This window comes from Solanum dulcamara, chromosome 9 (assembly GCF_947179165.1).
Source record: "Solanum dulcamara chromosome 9, daSolDulc1.2, whole genome shotgun sequence".
In the NCBI taxonomy this organism is placed as follows: Eukaryota; Viridiplantae; Streptophyta; class Magnoliopsida; order Solanales; family Solanaceae; genus Solanum; species Solanum dulcamara.
Window position 1 is genome coordinate 55000363 of NC_077245.1, and position 18454 is coordinate 55018816.

Below are 18454 nucleotides of genomic sequence, written 5' to 3' on the forward strand. Positions count from 1 at the left end.
TGGGGTTCTCTGGTCAGAAGTTTACCTAGTCTAATCATAGGGGTATATTCTTCAGAATATGGAAGCGATTAGATAGGGGTATGGTCAATGAAAAATGGCTGGAAGTGATGCCTCAAACTACCATTACTCACCTCTCTATTGTGGGCTCAGACCACTGCCCCTTGTTGTTAGAAATGACTGAGCGCAATCATCATCACATCAAATACTTCAAGTTTCTGAACTGCTGGACTGATCACCCCTCATTTATGGAGATTGTTAGCAACTGCTGGAACAAGCCTATTGAAGGCAATCCCATGTAGTGTTTCCATCAGAAAATGAAGAGATTATCTACTACTCTTAGTAGGTGATCTAAGCTGCAGTTTGGGGACATATATGCCAAGGTGAAAGAGTATGAGGACAAGGCTAGACAAGCTGAAGAGGAACTAATTTCATCCAACTCTGAGGAATATAGAGCCAACCTGCATGCAATCAATGCTGAGTATATTAGATATTTGAAGATGGAGGACTCCATGCTGAAATAAAAAACTCAGTTGCATTGGTTCAAAGATGGAGACATGAACTCTAAGTACTTCCATGCTGTCATCAGAGGAAGGAGGAGGAAGCTTTACATTCATAAAATTCAAGATGAAGAAGGCACATGGCTGCAGGGAGAAGAAGATATAGCCAGGGCTGCCTATGCTCATTTTCAGCACATCTTCACAGGTAAGGAGCATCATATCCAGGAAGATGCCCTTCAGTGCATCCCTAAGCTAGTTAGTGATGAACAGAACAGGAATCTCCAAGCTCTCCCCACCTTAGAAGAACTGAGAAATGTTATATTCTCTATGAATCCTAACTCAGCAGCTGGCCCCGATGGGATGAATGGAAATTTTTTTTAGGAATGCTGGGAGATCATTAAGGAGGACTTGTTCAGAGTGGTCCTTGCTTTCTTTAGTCGTCAAAACCTGCCTAAATACCTGACTCATACGTGTTTGGTTCTTCTCCCAAAAGTTAACCATCCTAACAAGCTTTCTGAATTTAGGCCTATTAGCCTTAGCAACTTCACCAACAAGATCATCTCCAAGCTTCTTTGCCTTAGATTAGCTCCCATTCTTCCTAATCTTATTTCCCTTAACCAATCTGGATTTGTCAAGAATAGGAGCATTTCTGAGAATATCATGCTTGCTCAAGAGATCATTTATCAGATTAAGAAGCTTAATGTGGGTGGCAATGTGGTCATTAAGTTGGACATGTCCAAGGCATATGATAGAGTTTCTTGGTCCTATATCTGTTTGGTCTTGAGGAGAATGGGCTTTGGGGAAGGGTTTATTGATATGGTATGGAGGATTATGTCCTATAACTGGTACTCCATCATTATTAATGGCTCAAGACATGGCTTCTTCCACTCCACTAGAGGCCTTAAACAAGGAGACCCTCTCTCACCTGCCTTGTTCATCCTTGGGGCTGAAGTGCTGTAAAGACTTATGAATAATCTTCACCATCATCCCAGGTATCATGGCTTTTTCATGGCAAAGAGGGTCCCCCAGATTAATCATCTCAGCTTTGCAGATGATGTGATCATTTTCTCTTCTGGGAGGTCTCAAACCTTGTAGCTCATTATGGATACTTTGCACATTTATGAGAGTACTTCAGGTTAGTTGATCAACAGAGATAAAAGCCACTTCATGGTCTCCTCTAATGCCTTCAATTCTACTGTAAGAAGGATCAAGAGGGTCACTAGCTTCAAGCAAAAGACCAGCCCTATCACTTACTTGGGATGCCCTCTCTATATTGGTAGGCAGAAGATCACTTATTACTCTAATTTGATTGCCAAAGTTGTGAATAAAATAACAGGGTAAAAGGCTAAAATCCTCAGTTATGGAGGCAGAGTCACATTGATTAAGCATATTATTCAAGCCCTTCCTATTCATCTTCTCTCAGCTAGTTCCCCTCCTGCAACCACTATCAAACAAATCTAGAGCATCACTGCAAATTTCTTTTGGGGGTGGAAAAATGACAAGAGGAAGTACCATTGGTCCTCCTGGAAGAACCTTAGTTACCCCTATGATGAAGGAGGTGTTGGTGTGAGACAAATATCTGATGTAGCCATGTCCTTCTAATATAAACAGTGGTGGGTATTTAGGACCAAGCATTCTCTGTGAGGGGGAGTTTCTCAAAGCCAAGTATTGTCAAAGGTCCAATCCCATTACCAAAAAATGGCATTCTGGACAATCTCTGATCTGGAAGCATCTAATGAAGAACAAGCATAATGTTGAGCCTCACATACAATGGCAAATTCAGTTTGGTTCTTGCCTTCTTTGGTGGGATAACTGGCTGGGAATTAGCCCTTTAGCTCAATTCAGCACTCACAGCTGCAGGCTCAATAACACCCAAGTCTCAGCCTTTATGAACAATGGATAATAGAATGCTGATTTTCTCATTAAACAGGCTTCTCCACAGTTTGTGTCTACTATTCTTGCTACTCACATCAACCATCAGCCTCTCAAGCAAGACCAACCATGTTGGACACTAAACGATAATGGAGAGTTTAGTTGTTCTTCTGCTTGGGATATCATCAGAGACAAGAGGCCCAAAACCAAGATTAACTCCAATGTCTGGCACCAACACATCCCTTTCAAATGTTCCTTTCTTGTTTGGAGGGCTATTAGAAGGAAGCTTTCCACCAATGACAAGCTTACCAGATTTGGCCACCCTCCTTCTCAGTGCTACTGCTGCTACAGACCTGGCCAAGATACCATAGATCACATCTTTGTTTTATGAGCCTTTGCCAGGAGTACCTAGAGTGTATTTGCTGATTCCTTGGGCATTAACAAGGAGTACACACCTCTTACAAATCTGCTAATGAGGTGGTGGAATGCTAATTATAAGAATGAGGCCCACAGGCTCTTGTTACAGGCTCTCCCTATCTTCATATGTTGTAACCTTTGGAAGAATAGATGTGCTTTCAAGTATGGAGGGAAGCAGTCTAATCTTGCAAGATTCAAATTCTCCGTCTTTAAGGATATTTTCCACTTGCTTCACAGTGTTTTTCCCTATATTATGTGGCCTAACAACTAGAGAGACCTTGTCCCCTTAGTTGAACAATGCTACCATGATATCAATATTACCCCTGTATGCTGGACCAAGCCTCCTGATCATTTGGTGAAGCTAAACATTGATGGTAGTGCTCTCAACAATCCTAGCAACATTGGTGGAGGAGGAATCCTTAGAAATGCATCTTGTGAGCTCATTTTTGCTTTTACAATTCCTCTAGGTGCTGGAACTAACAATCAAGCAGAAATTAAAGCTGCAATCTTTGGTCTCTCTTGGTGCCTTCATCTTGGTTATTCACAAGTAGTGCTGGAGGTTAATTCTCAGCTGCTTATCAGATGGCTGCAACATGAAGCAAAGCCTTCTTGGTCTATCAAGGAACTACTGGACAAACTCAATAGCCTCATCATCCAATTCCAACAGTTCAGCTACAATCATGCTTTCAGAGAAGCCAACTCCACAGATGATAGTCTTTCCAAATACAGCCATAAATGCACAACTCCTGAACTCTACTTCACTAAGCAGGACCTCCCAAGGGAAGCTAGAGTTCACATGGAAATAGACATGCTGGGAATGACAAATTTCAGAAGAAGAAGGCTCAAAAGGATTAAAAAACCCCCTTGACCTCCCCCAAACTGCTGTTCTAATTTGATCTTCAACTTGGATATCTCTATGTATAATTATAGCTACTTTGAAGATCCTATAATTAGGACCATTGTAAAGAAGAGAGTCTCCTCTTCTTACTACTTTCCTAAACTTAATATCTTGCCTCTTGAGGTATGGAATAGACTAGTCCATCTTTCTTCTCTTATCTTGTTTGTATGTGCAGGTAAATACAAACCTGTAACTCTTCATTCAGCTCTTGGGGGCATAGCCATAGGTACTTCCAAGTGCAGCAATAGCATGGTGCAACAGGGTACAAATGGGACCTTGCCTTCTTCCCTTTATGCAGGCCCTCTATAGAACTGCTCTATGGGGTGCAGTATCCTGTGGCTCCTATGGAGCAGTACCCTCAAATTTCCATCCACATCTTCCACCAACAATACCCTCTAGCAACAACCCCACCAACCTACAGCACACAAGGAACAAATACAAGTTAATAGTACTAGTTACAGCAGCTTGTAGATTTGTTTGTTTGTGTTGTGCTTTGATTTTGTTTGTATGTGAAGGTACTCTAACAAGCATCTTACCACATCATCTAGGGAGGCAACAAGGAGTTGGTTACTGCTGTAGGGGCACAGCTATACTGAAATACAGCCATGCACCAGCACAAACCAGCATTGCAGACCACTGCTGAGGGCATAATGGAAATACATCGAGCTTAAGGAAAAGTCTCCAAATATTGCAGGATTATAGAAAATATAGTAGTGGTTAATCCCAAGAAGTTTTAGCTCAAAAGGATAATTGGAGACGTTAGTCGAGCGACCTTGAAAAAGTCTATTGTCTTGAATCTAAAGAGGGAGCAATATGCAATTTGGAAGCTCCAACTTATGGAAAAGGCCTTCAAATGGTGCAGGACTACAACATACTCAGTATTTGCAAAGCCCAAGAAGTTTTACCTCAAATGGATAATTGGAGACGTTAGTCGAGCGACCTTGAAAAAGCTAGCAGGCTCCAAAGCACCCTTTGAGGTCCTTTCCTTTCTGATAGCCTGTGCATGTCCTTGCTTGTTTTTGTTTGTTTGTTGTGTAGTTGCAGGTTGTTGGAGATATACCCCAACATGCATTAACAACAACTACATAAAGGACACCACAGATACAAGCCTCTACATGATTGCTACAAAAGGATTCTGCAGAACTGGAAGCACCTCCTGTTTTTTGTGCTTGTTTGGTAGCTTGTCTTCCTTTGATTGTTCTTGTGTAGGTGCAACAACTACTGGGGAGCCACACACAAGGAAGGGCCTCCTTTCCTGTGTAGCTTGCCCCAACAAGATTCTTAACTTCTCCTACTATGAAAGCAACAAGAAGCTGCACACAAACCTGCACCAGCTTATCCAATTCCCACACCTGTTTGCTTCTTTGCTACTTCCTTATGCATGTTCAATGATTCTCAAATGAGGGGAGACAGCAGCTTGGCATACTTGGACCTCATCACCAAATCATCACTCCAGCTATACCAATCTCCATATCTCAACACCTGTAACTGCTCCTGCAGCAGCACTGTTGTACCCCAGCTGCAACTCCAACTATGAGAATGCTTTGATCCTCAATCCATCAGCAGCCAACATCATACAACCTCTGCTTCACCAATATGTAGCACACACTAAGCAGTTACAAGCCAATAGTACTTGGTACAGCAGATGGCAAGTTTGTTTGTTTGTGTGTTGTTCTGGTTGTGTTTACTTGTGCAAGTGTCTCAAGGAGACAACTCTCACCACAATGAGGGGTCTAGTCCTAAGTATAACATGCAATAAAAAGCAGCTTATTCTTATCTGCAAACAAGGGGAGACTAAAGCATGGCATGCTAAGACCTCACAAACACCATTCATTACTCCTCATTACCTGCAGCAGCTCTATTACAGACAAGCTTCTTGGAGACCACCACCAGTTGACCTCCCTAACAGCAGCCCTATTCAGAGTTGCAGCATCTTCAAATTGCAGCATGCAACAAGTCAATTCAAGTCCTTCCTCAACAACATCTCCAAGGCTACTGGGCGTTACAATTCAATATACTTCCTCTTCTTTCATCCTCCTTAGCTGATATATACTTGATATTGATGTGGATGCACCCCTCCATAGGGACTTACTTGGTATGACAAGACTAAAAAGGGCAAAGATGAAAAGAACCTTCTCATCCCATGCGAGATAGAAGTTTCGTATATTTGTTTTTCTTCAATTTAGCTATGTATGATACGTAGCATAGTTGAATAAGACTAGTGTAGGTTACTTTCTTGTTTTCTCATGGAAGGGAAAAGTCTCCCTCATTTATGCTTTCTTAGTTGATTTGTACCGGAAGGAGTCCTCTCATAGGTTTACTGCTTTCTAGTTATAGTTAGCCCTTTTTTGTACCGGAGATGAGTTAACCGACCTTAGTAGGTTAGCCGACGTATGTACCAACATAGGATCGGAGGTAAGGTTTATGTACCCCTCCTTGTATTTTTCTATTTTGTTATTTATGTTAAGGCTTGGGGGTGATGCTCAACCCCTGACTGTGCACGAGAGGTGGAAGCCTCGTGTAGGGTATGTTCCCATTAAAAAAAAACCCTCCTTACCCTTGTCTCCATCCCCGACCTTGAGCGAGAACATGACCCTAGTCTACAATTACTATCCAAAGCCTCAAAAATACGTATGAACTAATAAATTATTCAAAGGTCTAAAGTCAGCAAAATGTAACTACAATTGTATGAGCAAAGAATAGATATGGAAATCGGAGGTACCAACTCCAGTTGAAATAAACCTAGTTGCCGCTGGAAAATATTGTTCACGTCAGAGTTCTATTTTATGTCAGAGTTACTGTTCACATCGGAGTTACTGTTCACATCGGCTTGCCAAGATGCTGTTCACAACGACCTTTGGGTTATATGGATAATAGATCTTGGATTGAACGAAACTTTAGGCCAAGGGCTATGGCCAGTCATAGTCGTGCAGGGAACTTTTCCAAACTACCTTACACTTATTCTTATGAATCTCCCACTAACACTCGGTTACTCGGACTTCATCAACAAACTCCTTTTCCTCTTAGACAATTTATCGAACAGATGGGGTGCATTAAGTTCTCTTACTCTTCTTCACAGCTAGGCTACGATATTACCCAGCAAAAAGCAGCAACTCAAGGAAATGGGAAATGTAGCCAAAATAAATACTTATCATGTTATTTTTATGACCACGCCCATAGCTTTAAATGTATCTTCAACATAATATATCATCTAGAAAATCATGCCTATAGGATTTAAATAACTAACATGTTGAGAATTTGAACCTTGGACCTCATGGTTCTCAATCCATCTCATAAAAGTTTAGAACCCATATTTTATCTATACACTCATATTTTCATGAATGGTGTTCAACCGACCACCCTTCCATCGTTGTTCATGCCACTAGTGATTAGTCGAACATGATATTATCTCTCAATCTTTAGTGAATGTTTCATCGATGTCAATGTGAAAATAATAGTTCCCCAGCTTTCTTAAATCTTCATTTATGTCTACGTAAAATTAATGGTGTCCCCACTTTTTTAAATCTCGAGTACGTCTCTGCACATAACTAGTGTGGTTGGGTGAGACAAAAATTAATTTTTTTCAAAACTATGTGATAAAGATGTAGACATGTCAATTTTGGATATATTGGCGATCTTTGATAGGTTAATATATTGACTTGAATTTTCACATTGGGTCGAGGTTCATGATATGGTTTGAGGAGATAATCTTATGATTTTCAAAGTATCTATAATGAATTTGGTCTTATAAGCTTATTACCATTTTTATGACTATGCTATGATTATGGTTGATATTGTTGTTGAGAGTTTACTTAGCAAGGAGTAGACTAGGAGCAATCACCTAGATCCCATAACTACGTGCTACCGGATGTCCTAAATGGATAGTCTAAGCTTAAGCTAGTGGATCCACATATGGCTCGTGTAAATGGTCCTTACCTTGGCAAGTGGGACAATCTCTTTTCGGTGTGGCGAAGACACCGGACTCCATGATATAGCTCTCATGATTTATGTCAGTTAACAGTATCTCTCACAAAGTTTTATGACTCACCTATGCTATGTTTACATGATGATTTTTTTACGAGTTTGCATTCACCATGTCTTATGATTCAAATGATGCTTTCAAAGATTTTAACTATGTTTAGCTTGATCACGGCATTAGACGATTTACGTCATGCAATGCATATTCATCATACTTAGTACATTCTATAGTACTGACGCATACTCATTTGCCTATATTGTTTCATAATATAAGTCTTGACACTCCTACCCATTCTCGTGGCTAGTACGGGTTCCAATTGGTGTTGCTTTCTTTGGTGAGTCCTCATGATTTAGGGCGCAACCATCTATACCGTCTCTTATTTTCAGACTTATTTCACTTTCTTGTGTTTTGGGTGAGTTAAGGCTTGTCCTATGCCCCCGTCTATGTTAGTAGAGGCTTGTCAGACTAAACTAGTATGATTTTCCCTTGTTTTCGAATGTTATGTTTGGATTTTTTTTATCAAGATTTTCTACTTTTGAGACTTACTTTCCACATTCACATTTACTCTTGATTATCATGTTGTTCCTTAGTCATACTATGTTATGCTAAAAGGCTTGATTAGAATCAGTCAAAATTCTAATCGTTATATCACGTCTAGGGTTAACCTTGAGTTATTATACATAACATGATATAAAACAAGAAATAGGAAATTGGAGGTTTCGATTTCTTCCTTCTGACAAAAAAAAAAGGCAGAAATCAGGTGGGGAAGCTAAATTGATGATTTCTGAGACTTTTTAAGTTTCTTTTTTGTTTTTTGAGGGAGGGGGTAGGACAGGGGGAGCCAGCTAAGGATACAGTGATATTGAACCAACTTCATAAATTTATTTCTTTTTTACAACTCCAAAAGTAAACTTGTTTTAATTATAAAAAAAAAAAAGTAAGAGAAAGGCAAAATAAGGTGCGGTCAGGTACGGGAAGATAACCTTAGCAGTCAACAAAATGATAATTAAGGATAGGCGTTCAATTCATAAAGGATGGATGCATTAGCAAAATAAAAACAAAGTGGTCTCTGACATAATTGAAATAAAAAGAGTAAGTTGCTTAAGTAGTATCAATCCATTCTCAATCATCCATGATGGAGAAGGAATCTTCTTCCTAGTTTACTACAATCCAAACATCATAGGCTTATACATATAAGAGTATCAAATTTCAGCTCAAATTACAAAGAAAGAGAGAGTGACAGAGAAATGAAGATGACCTGAGTCCTAACCATGGTTGAGAGTCTAGTTGAAGAAGAACCCAAGAGACCCCAAAATATCTCCCTAGGGTAACCAACTTCACATGCATTGGAACTCCATGACCATTTGATGGAGTTCCTGAAAAAGTTAATGAAATATGATAAAGGCTAAAGTGATTTACCAAAGAAAACGAAAAGGCAACAGTATCCCTCCTATATTAATGTAAAAGGGGCTAAAATTACCCAATTCTAGCCCCCACCCTAGATTTTTTACAACATTAAAAAGAACATCAACAGTCAATTCAGATAATCCCTCTTATCCTCAAGAGAGATTGCTGGTTTGTTAGACACATAGTATCAAAAAGAAAATTTAAAAAAGATTTTCAAAAGGTGATTGATCCTAGTCTAAGTTCTAAAATCCTAAGACTAGTTAATAGTTAGCAGTAACAAAAAACTTGGGACATCCTCATGCCCATGATTTCACAAAACTTTTATAACATCTACAAGTTATATGTAAAGCTTAAGTTGGAGGGATCAACCATTTCAAGATCCACATTAATGTGAAGTTGAAAGGACTACAAGTTGGAAAATTCTTGAAATTTACATGAACTTTTTTCTTTTTCAAAACTAAAACTAATTCGGGACTTTATAGTTGAGCCCTTGAGGGGCAAACTTTGCTCAGCCTTTCCACGGCTAAGTTTTTAGAGATAAAAAGAAGATAAAAACATGATGATCAACTAAGCTCTTTGATAGCTTGTGATGATGATATGGTGATGAGATGCATATGCATGCTTTGGTTTTCTTGAAGGACCCTTTCCTTACAAGAGAAGAAATGGATATGTGGAGAATATAATTTACTTCACATATTTCCCCTATGGGGGGACTTAAAAAAACTTTTGGAGAAGCCCTTGTTCCATACGCAGGCTTCCCTCCATTAATTGACAAAGAGAAAGATGCAAGAGAACCATGGTTAGGCCAAAGATCCAATGTTGTATCGATCTCTCTTGACCGTTTGACAATTATATGATCTCTCTTAATGATGAGGAATTGGTGCACGCAGAGACATTGTCACGCCTGTGGCACAGCAAAACAAACTGTCGAAGATATTAGTACCTCTCCTTCCCATGATCAAATATATATTAAAGAAAAGAGTAGGTTAATTAATTAAAATACAAACCTGAATGGAGGGCAGGTGAGGGAGCTAGGGAAATGGGGGTACCATAGTGCTGTGATGGGTAACCTGGGCCAGCAGCAGCTGAATAGGGGAAGAGATGGTGTGGGTAATGAACACCGTAGCCCTGGTTAGCTGTGTAGCAGCCATTGCCACTTCCTTCACCAAAATTCATGTATGGGTAAAACGCAGCAGCTGCACTCGATAACACACCACTAGCAGTAGCTGCACTCCCATACACTGGATATTGACTAGTTGCTCCTCCATACACACTATAGTAACCCTGCACAAATTCAAACAATATGAATTTAATTTTGCTTTCATACCAAAATCCTCCACCTTAATACTTATACTCCCTTTACTTCATATCATTAAATATAAAATTTGACTTGGTAAATTCAAAAAGACCTATCAATTGGATTCTTCTAATTAAGATTTTGCCAACTTAACATGAAACTCATTCTTTTGAACTCTTTTCTCATTGGATTAGTGTGTGTAACATAACCTCTCCCAAGCTATTCTACATTTTATAGAAAGAGACACATTGAAGAGATTGTTTGTATTATGTGAAGCGATTATAGTAAATAATAATTATATTATTATTATAGAACTAGTGGATCTTTATAAAATTATGTGCATTTAAAAATTTATAAGCACAAATATTTACTTACAAAAGAAACATAGAGATATGTGATTTATCAATGTGGTGCTTTAAGATATTCTGATATTTTTTTATGGATTATGCTTTGCTCATTAGGTAAGATTACATAAGAATTAGGGAATTTTGATAGTTTTCACGACTTGTGGATTTTCATGTTTATGAACAAAAAATACAATTTAAGAAATTAAACTTGCATGTCCAAATAAAATTTCAACTTCATATATATTTTATATCACATTTCCAAATGAGCCATAAGATTAAAATAAGATTTTTGTCACATATCAAACAGTGATGGAGAAATTTGCTGAAGGATATGCATATTTTTTTCAATTGTGTCAAGGATGCGCAAAATTAACTATACACTTAACATAACTATTATTTAAATCATATGATTTTTTGAAAAAAGATATTAACCAAATCATTTTTAACGTAAGGTGGCTCCCACCATAATATCAAAAGTATTTTTTGAACTTATGATGTTATAAAAAGATGCCACAATCTTTGTGTTAAAAGTGTTGGATGTCAATGTCATTCTTCTTTTAAGAAAAATCAACATACAAAATAGAAATATCGACGAGCATTTTGGTTTGGCAAATTTGGAAAAAATTCTACTCAATAATAAGCAGTTTACATTCGTTTAAATTTGTTCGCTATATTTAACTTTTTACTATAAAAAGGATTTTTTTTTTTTTTGATAATTCATTAATTTTAACTTTTTATGAAACATGTTTAAAATAACAAAATTAAAAAATATGTTGATATTCCCTCTATTCATTTTTATTTGTCACATTTGAATTTGGCACACCCAATTAAAAAATAACGATTGACATTACTATTTTATTACATTACTCTATTAATTGATGTTTAATATTAGGCCTTAAATTTTCTTTCCTTTTCTTGATATGTTAAAAGTGACAAGTAAAAGTTATGAGATAAGTGTCAAAAACACACCAGAACTATCTCCCTTTTTTGAGTTTCATACCTAAACTATTGAAAGTGTGAGGTTCATACCTAAACTATTGAAAGTACGAGTTTCATACCTTAACTATTGAAAGTGTGAGGTTCATATTTAAACTATTAAAAGTATAAGTTTCATACCTAAATTATCACTTATTAGATTGAGAAACACACATCCCCTCTTTAATTCCACTTTCATCAGGACGTGTGTTCTACACTCTCTTTCATTTAAAAAAATTTGTCACATTGTACTTCACATGGACAAAACATTCCACATTAATAAAAATTAAATAAATTATTAGAATTAATTAAAATTAAAAATTAAAGTATTACTATCTCCCGTCCAAAAAAAATTATAAAATAAAATACAAAATATCTTTCTTACCTCACTCCATCACTTTCTCTCACAATACCCCCCTCCCCCAATTTTTTAGTTTTATTATTGTTTATTAAATTTCTTTTATAAAAGTTTTTAAAAAAAATCTTACTTCATCTCTCCTCCCCTCTTCAAATAATAATTTAGATATTTTTTTTAAAAAATTAAAACAAAAATTCTACCCGTCTCCACCTAATCCTCCACTTTCAATTTTTTTCTTGTTTTGTATTAGATATATACATATGATTTTAGAAAAATATTTTTTTTACTTGCCGCAAGACTTTTCTTAAAATAAATTTTTTATTTTTGTTATATTCGGTACACAAGTAGGAAAAAATACTTTCCTAAAAATATATGTACATATCTAACACAAAACGAGAAAATATAAAAATATATGTATAAATTAAGAGCGGAGGGTTAGATGGGGTGGGTATAATTTTATTTTTTAAAAAAATACAAATACGAATATTTTTTAGGAAGGAGTGGGGGAGAGGGTGAAGTATGAATTTTTTTATAATATTTTATAATAAAAAATTAAAAAAATTAAAGGCCGGAAATTGTTGGGGGGGGGGGGGGAGGTGGTGGAGTGCGTGAGAAAAATATTTTAAATTTTATTTTTTAAAAAAAATAATTTCTTTTTTCAAAAAGTAATTTCTTTATAAAAAAATAATTTCTTTTTTTGTGATAGAAATACTTTAGTCTTTAATTTTTAACTAATATTAATAATTTATTTATTTTTTGTCAAGATGGAATATTTTATTCATGGCAAGGTTTTTTCAAAAAATAGAGAAAGTGTATTACACCCACCACTAAGATGTATTTCTCAAACTAATAAAAGATAGTTTAGATATGTAACTCATAATTCAAATAGTTTAGGTATGAAACTCAAAAAAATAAATAGTTTAGATGTGTTTTTGACATTTATCTCAATTTATTTTTAAAATAATAAATAAATAAAATCGAACAGAAGGAGTACATTCTATGTATCTTTAAAATTTAAAAATATTATTTATATTTTAAAATTTTGTGTCAAAATAAATAAATAAACAAATTAAAAAGAAAGAAAATATTTGCTCAGAAGTCTAACAAAGTTTTATTAACATGCGAGACTGTAAAGGAGGAAATTTCATGCCACAAAGAGAAGTTCAAGATTCCATGCTTACTCCTTTAATAAGTACATAATGGTCAAAAATCAGCTTTTGACTAAAACAACATGCCTTCCTGCTTCGGATATCGTGCATTCCAAATGCTTCAGCACAAACTGCTCTTTGACTAATGCTAAATGGGCAGGAAATGGGTTGAAAGGTAGAAAGTCTGTATTGTCCCTATTTAGATTTGTTGGCTCCAAACATTTCTACTTTTCCTCCAATATTTTTTTCTCTCAAAAAATTACGTATTTATGCGATATATTTTTATTTATAATTATTTTTAAAAACATAACAAATTTCTATATACTAATAATTTAATTTTAAAATATTAACAAAATAATTTACAATTACACAAAAATCAATAACTTATTTTAAATCATTAATTTAAAAAAAAAAAATCATAAACTTTGTGTCAAGTCAAAATAATAGAAATAGAGTAATAATTAATCTTTCTATCTTTTCGGTATAATTGATTATTTAAATCAAGTTTGTAACTATATGTAACTATTTGATTCTGAGATTGTCACGTTTTCCTCTAGTCAAACTAAGGACAAATTTGTGCTAAAATATAATAAAAATTGTATATTTAAATTGAAAATATAATAGGAGAGATATATATGGACTGAGAATATAATGAGGGATATTTAAATTATTTCTAATAGTAGAGGGGTCTATTTGACCTATTTCCATTTTTTAAATTAAGAATTATGTTAATTGACTTAAATAAATACTAATTTAATTTTAAAAATAGTGTAATTTACATAAATATAATAGTGTTAAAAACTAATTACATTATTTATCTATTAATTTCCAGATTACAAATATCCCTTAATTTTTTTGAATTTCAGATACATCACTGGACTTCCGGATACATCAACAAACATCCAGATACATAGGGGAGGGATGTATTTGAGAGAGGATATTTGTCAGAGAGGAGATAGAGTTGTATCAGAGAAGGGTAGGACATCCGAATACATAGAGGAGGGATGTATCCGATAAGGAAATAGGGATGTATCAATGAGAGGAGTGACGTATCCAAGAGGGGATTTTTGATTTTTTTTTAAATGGTAGAGAATTTAGAGATTATGATAAAATAAAATATGTATTTAGATAATTTAACACATTCAAATTGAATTATTCTTAACCTTATGCATCTATGATTGTTTTTAATTTCCTTTTTTAATCCTACAATATATTTTCTATCTTTAGATAATTTAATTCAAGATATATCAAGCTACTCTTTACATTTAATACAAGTAATGAAGCTAGATTTTCATTATTTTTTTCGATTCACAAGAAATTTAAAAGATCGTTAATTTTTTTTCTAAATTTTGGTAGGATAACTCATTACTTGAGAGAATTTCTTAACTTTTTTTATGCATTGGAAGATAAAGTATCATTAATATTGTAGAAAGACAATGAAATTCAAAATTTACATTTTAATTTTTCATATAGGGCATAATTGGCACAAAAAAAGTAGGAAGTATCATAATACCCCCAATACCCACGTGAATTGTCTTAAACGTCCCCGTTCTGTCCACAATCATTCTGCCCTATTTTATTTTATTTTTATTTTATACTCGTCTGGTAAAATTGAAATTTTAAGCATTAATTAAAATAAATTGTTAAAATTTATTAAATATTTTAAAAATATTTTAACTTATTAATTATTATCATTTACGGCGTTTCTTATGTAGTTTTTTAAATATAAAACTTTTATTTCAAAAATCTTAAAACTTTTAGATCTGAAATCACGATTAATTTAGAAATAAGAATCTCAAAATTTCAAATATTCTTATAAATTGAAATAGAGAGTGTAGGTCTTTTTTAGTATATTAAAAATACTTAATATATTTAAATACTTTTTAACTTAAACTTTTGATTTTATATTTAATAACAAGCTTTCATAATTATAAAAATATCATAATATGTTTAAATTAAATTTTGGTATGTGTCTAATCAAATATTTAACCACGTAAAGACGTAACATGCATAGTGTAGTTGAACAGTTAAATAAATGAAAGATAAAGAGTGATAGGGAATAAAAAAGAAACGGAGATAAAGGGTACAAACCGTAGGGTAAGTGTAATCTGGCGAGTAGGGAGAGTACCTGACAGTTTGTCACAAGAAAAACAAACAAAAAAGCATTAGAATGTGAAACTTGATATGGAAGTTTTCTTAGGCATAGTACCAAGTATATTTAGACATCTTCCATTAGATTTTACTGTGCCAGATAAAAACTCTAACTTACAAAATGATACATTAAAAATTTATGTGTCATGTTAACATTAAGTTGTCCACAAGACACGATAGAAATGAGTTTAGATGTTAAAATGTGCATTCTCATAATTAAAATATTAAATTGTCAATTGAGGCCGAATTAAAGTATTTATCTGATATTATGTCTTTTCTTAGTGAAGAGTAGTGAGTTTGTAGAAGAAGCATGTTGGGTGATGGTATATAAATATGAATGAATGCATGAGCCATTTCTTCTTGTCCCAGGGATGAGCTGTGTATATATGACAGTGTCGACACATTACCAATGAGTGAGTGAGAGGGAGAGGGGACATTATTATTATTATTATTATGATAGAGAGAAAAGAAATAGGGTGGTATGAGCATGCGTGGATAATGTAATGAGGTTTTGTTGGAATGAGTTGGCAAATGCACGTGAAGACTCACTACTAGAGTACTTGCTAATGGTAAAAAATAAAATAAGTTGTAAAACCAAAAATAAAAGCATCTTTGGTGTCATACCCATAAACATTGTAAGGTATCCCTTGTTGGATGGCATAATGAGGGAAGGTTGCTGCTGAAGGAAAAGTTGTTCCTAACCCACCTGCTGCTTGAAACCCTCCATGAAAACCACTCATCACCCTAAAGTTCCTGCCTCCTCCTGTTCATTCAATAATTGTGTCTTTTATTTCATTTAATTAATATAAATATCCATCAAACATTCAAAATAGAGGAATGTTGCTAATTGTAAAATCTTGAAACACAAGATTTACTAATATTAACTGGAAAAAAAAATTGAAGGTAAAAATGAAAACCAGGAATGGCAAAAAGCAAAAGATGTACGTTTATTACACACAAGAATGAGCTGTCATGCTTTCCTAAAACATATCCTCACACATGCTACTGGTGGTGCTAAAGCAAAGAGCATCATAAAGTGGACTCGCACACAGAAATGCCTTTATTACCATCATGTTTTTGACTAAAAAAATATCTTCCAACTAACAAAAATAGCTATTAAAAAAAAAAACAATACCATTACTTCTAATGATTGCTCCAATATTTTAAAGAAAATATTTTGGAAGCGGGAGAGGGGGGGATTGAATGTGTGAGACATATACTAGCATGTAAGAAAAGAAGTAGTATAAACACTTTTCATTATAAAAAAAAATAAAAAAGATGACATATAACTTTGTTTTCTTCAGATTTCATATATATTAGTTATGAATTTTTATTTCTAAACATTATATCATGCACATTTTCTTACATAACTATTTTAAATTTATTTTTCTACATTAATAATAATGAGTTTATTATACTAAGTCTAAAAATGATATGATAAATGAAATCAAATTCAATTATACCTTAGTATGTTATGTATTACATTATTACTTATCATAACTTTAAATCATTCCAATTTTCAATCAAGGGCTGGTATAATAGTTTTAAAAGAAAATAAGGCAATTTAACTTTACATAAAATATAAAATTGACATTATAAAAATTGTCATTTAAAATAATCATATTAATCTCATTATATCCAATATATTTTTGCTCAAACCAGAGCAATTGTCCCGTATTTTAAATGTAGGAGAAAGTTGTTTTATTTTGCATATAGCTCAAGAGCAAAATTGGACTATTAGTAGTTTTTTGATTAATTTTGTTAGTTGGAGGACATTTTAAGCAGAAAACATAACGATCAAGAAAACTTTGAGTCAAAACGTAACGAATAATAGAACAGACCATATTGAATAATTCAAAAATATATTTGATCCTTTTGTCATTCTTAATATAGTAGTAGTAACTTTGTTTTCCACAATGACAAGAATATTCATGCGGCGACCAGTCAAACATATATGCAAGATTTGAATATCCAAAGAGAGTGTGGTGAAATTAATTAGGTAAATATGGAAGAAAAAGTAGATGTGATAAATAAAATGTATACCATGTTTAGGGGTAGTAGGCTTAGATCTTTGAACTCCCATGGAAGCAAGATTGCAGTTGGCCCTTCTTCCATCAATGACAGGAGCAGCATCAACACAAGCCCTCATGGCTGCTTCAGCCTCACGAAATGTTACCTATTAATTAAGATAAGATGATAGATTAAAGATATATAGAAAAAGGAATATTGATTAAGAAATTAAAGAGGCGATGCATACAAATCCATAGCCTTTGGATCTTCCAGTAGCCTTATCAGTGATGACGACAGCCTCTAAGATATCACCAAACTGTTCAAAGTATTTCTTCATGGTTTCCTTCTGAGTCTCCCATGCCAAACCCCCAACAAACACCTTAGTGTATGTGGTGTCCCCGAATTGACCTGATGGAGTCATCTTCTTTGCTAAAATCCAACTGGATATGGATCTAGCTAGTAGATATTACAAGGGAAGGATCTTAATTAGGTCAGAGATGGGAAGGAGGGAGAGAGAAGAGAGAGAAAGCAAAAGGAAGAAAGATGGTAGTAGAAAAAAAGGGGAAAAAGGGAGTTACATAATACGACATGAAATTATAAACTGCTTGACACACTGGCATCCTCAGCTATCTTCACGCGCTTTACTTCCCCGCCAACCCTTTTCAATCTCTCCATACCTTCTCAAGGGTAAATGTTGCCTAAAATATTTTTAAACTATTGAATTTTGATATAAAAATATTCTTCGTTAATCTTTCAGCTTTAAAATATTTTTAACATTAATTTTTTGACTCTGAAATATTCTTATTTTTTTACGTCCAGAATAAAAATATAATTTAAAATCTCATTTATTATGTGGCATGATTTTATTGATGTGTTTTATAATCAACCTAAACTAATTAAATTCCAATTCAAACCCGAATCCATTTAATAACCCGATACCCGCCCCATCCATCATTTTATTATTTATTATTCAAGTCAGCGTAAATGTAGCTTAGTTGAATAAGACTAGTGTAGGTTTCTTTCTTGTATTGACATGGAAGGGGAGAGTCTCCCTCATTTACGTTTTTCTTAGTCGTATTGTATCGAGAGGAGTCCTCT

General features: G+C 34.4%; 1 protein-coding gene across 2 annotated transcripts; it reads right to left on the reverse strand.

The window, feature by feature from the left end:
* Positions 1-8687: 8687 nt before the first annotated feature.
* Positions 8688-17928, reverse strand: LOC129903433 (uncharacterized). Of its 2 annotated transcripts, none has more exons than XM_055978990.1 (6): positions 17604-17928; positions 17390-17522; positions 15971-16109; positions 15287-15323; positions 10078-10354; positions 8688-9974 (listed from the first exon to the last, which is right to left on the reverse strand). In XM_055978990.1, exons 1-6 carry the CDS (start codon positions 17775-17777, stop codon positions 9934-9936), a joined length of 801 nt encoding a protein of 266 aa, XP_055834965.1. In that variant the 5' UTR covers positions 17778-17928; the 3' UTR covers positions 8688-9933. The 2 variants fall into 2 exon arrangements, with proteins under 2 accessions (XP_055834965.1, XP_055834966.1); XM_055978991.1 differs by having other exon boundaries at positions 8688-9994.
* Between the last annotated feature and the right edge of the window lie 526 nt (positions 17929-18454).

Excerpts from the sequence above, each read along its gene's own strand:
- LOC129903433 (XM_055978990.1), bottom strand. The coding sequence starts at position 17,777 with ATGACTCCATCAGGTCAATTCGGGGACACCACATACACTAAGGTGTTT. Across the intron at positions 15,324-15,970 it reads ATACCTTACAATGTTTATGG|GTACTCTCCCTACTCGCCAG; the intron begins GTATGACACCAA and ends ACAAACTGTCAG. Across the intron at positions 10,355-15,286 it reads CAGATTACACTTACCCTACG|GGTTACTATAGTGTGTATGG; the intron begins GTTTGTACCCTT and ends GAATTTGTGCAG.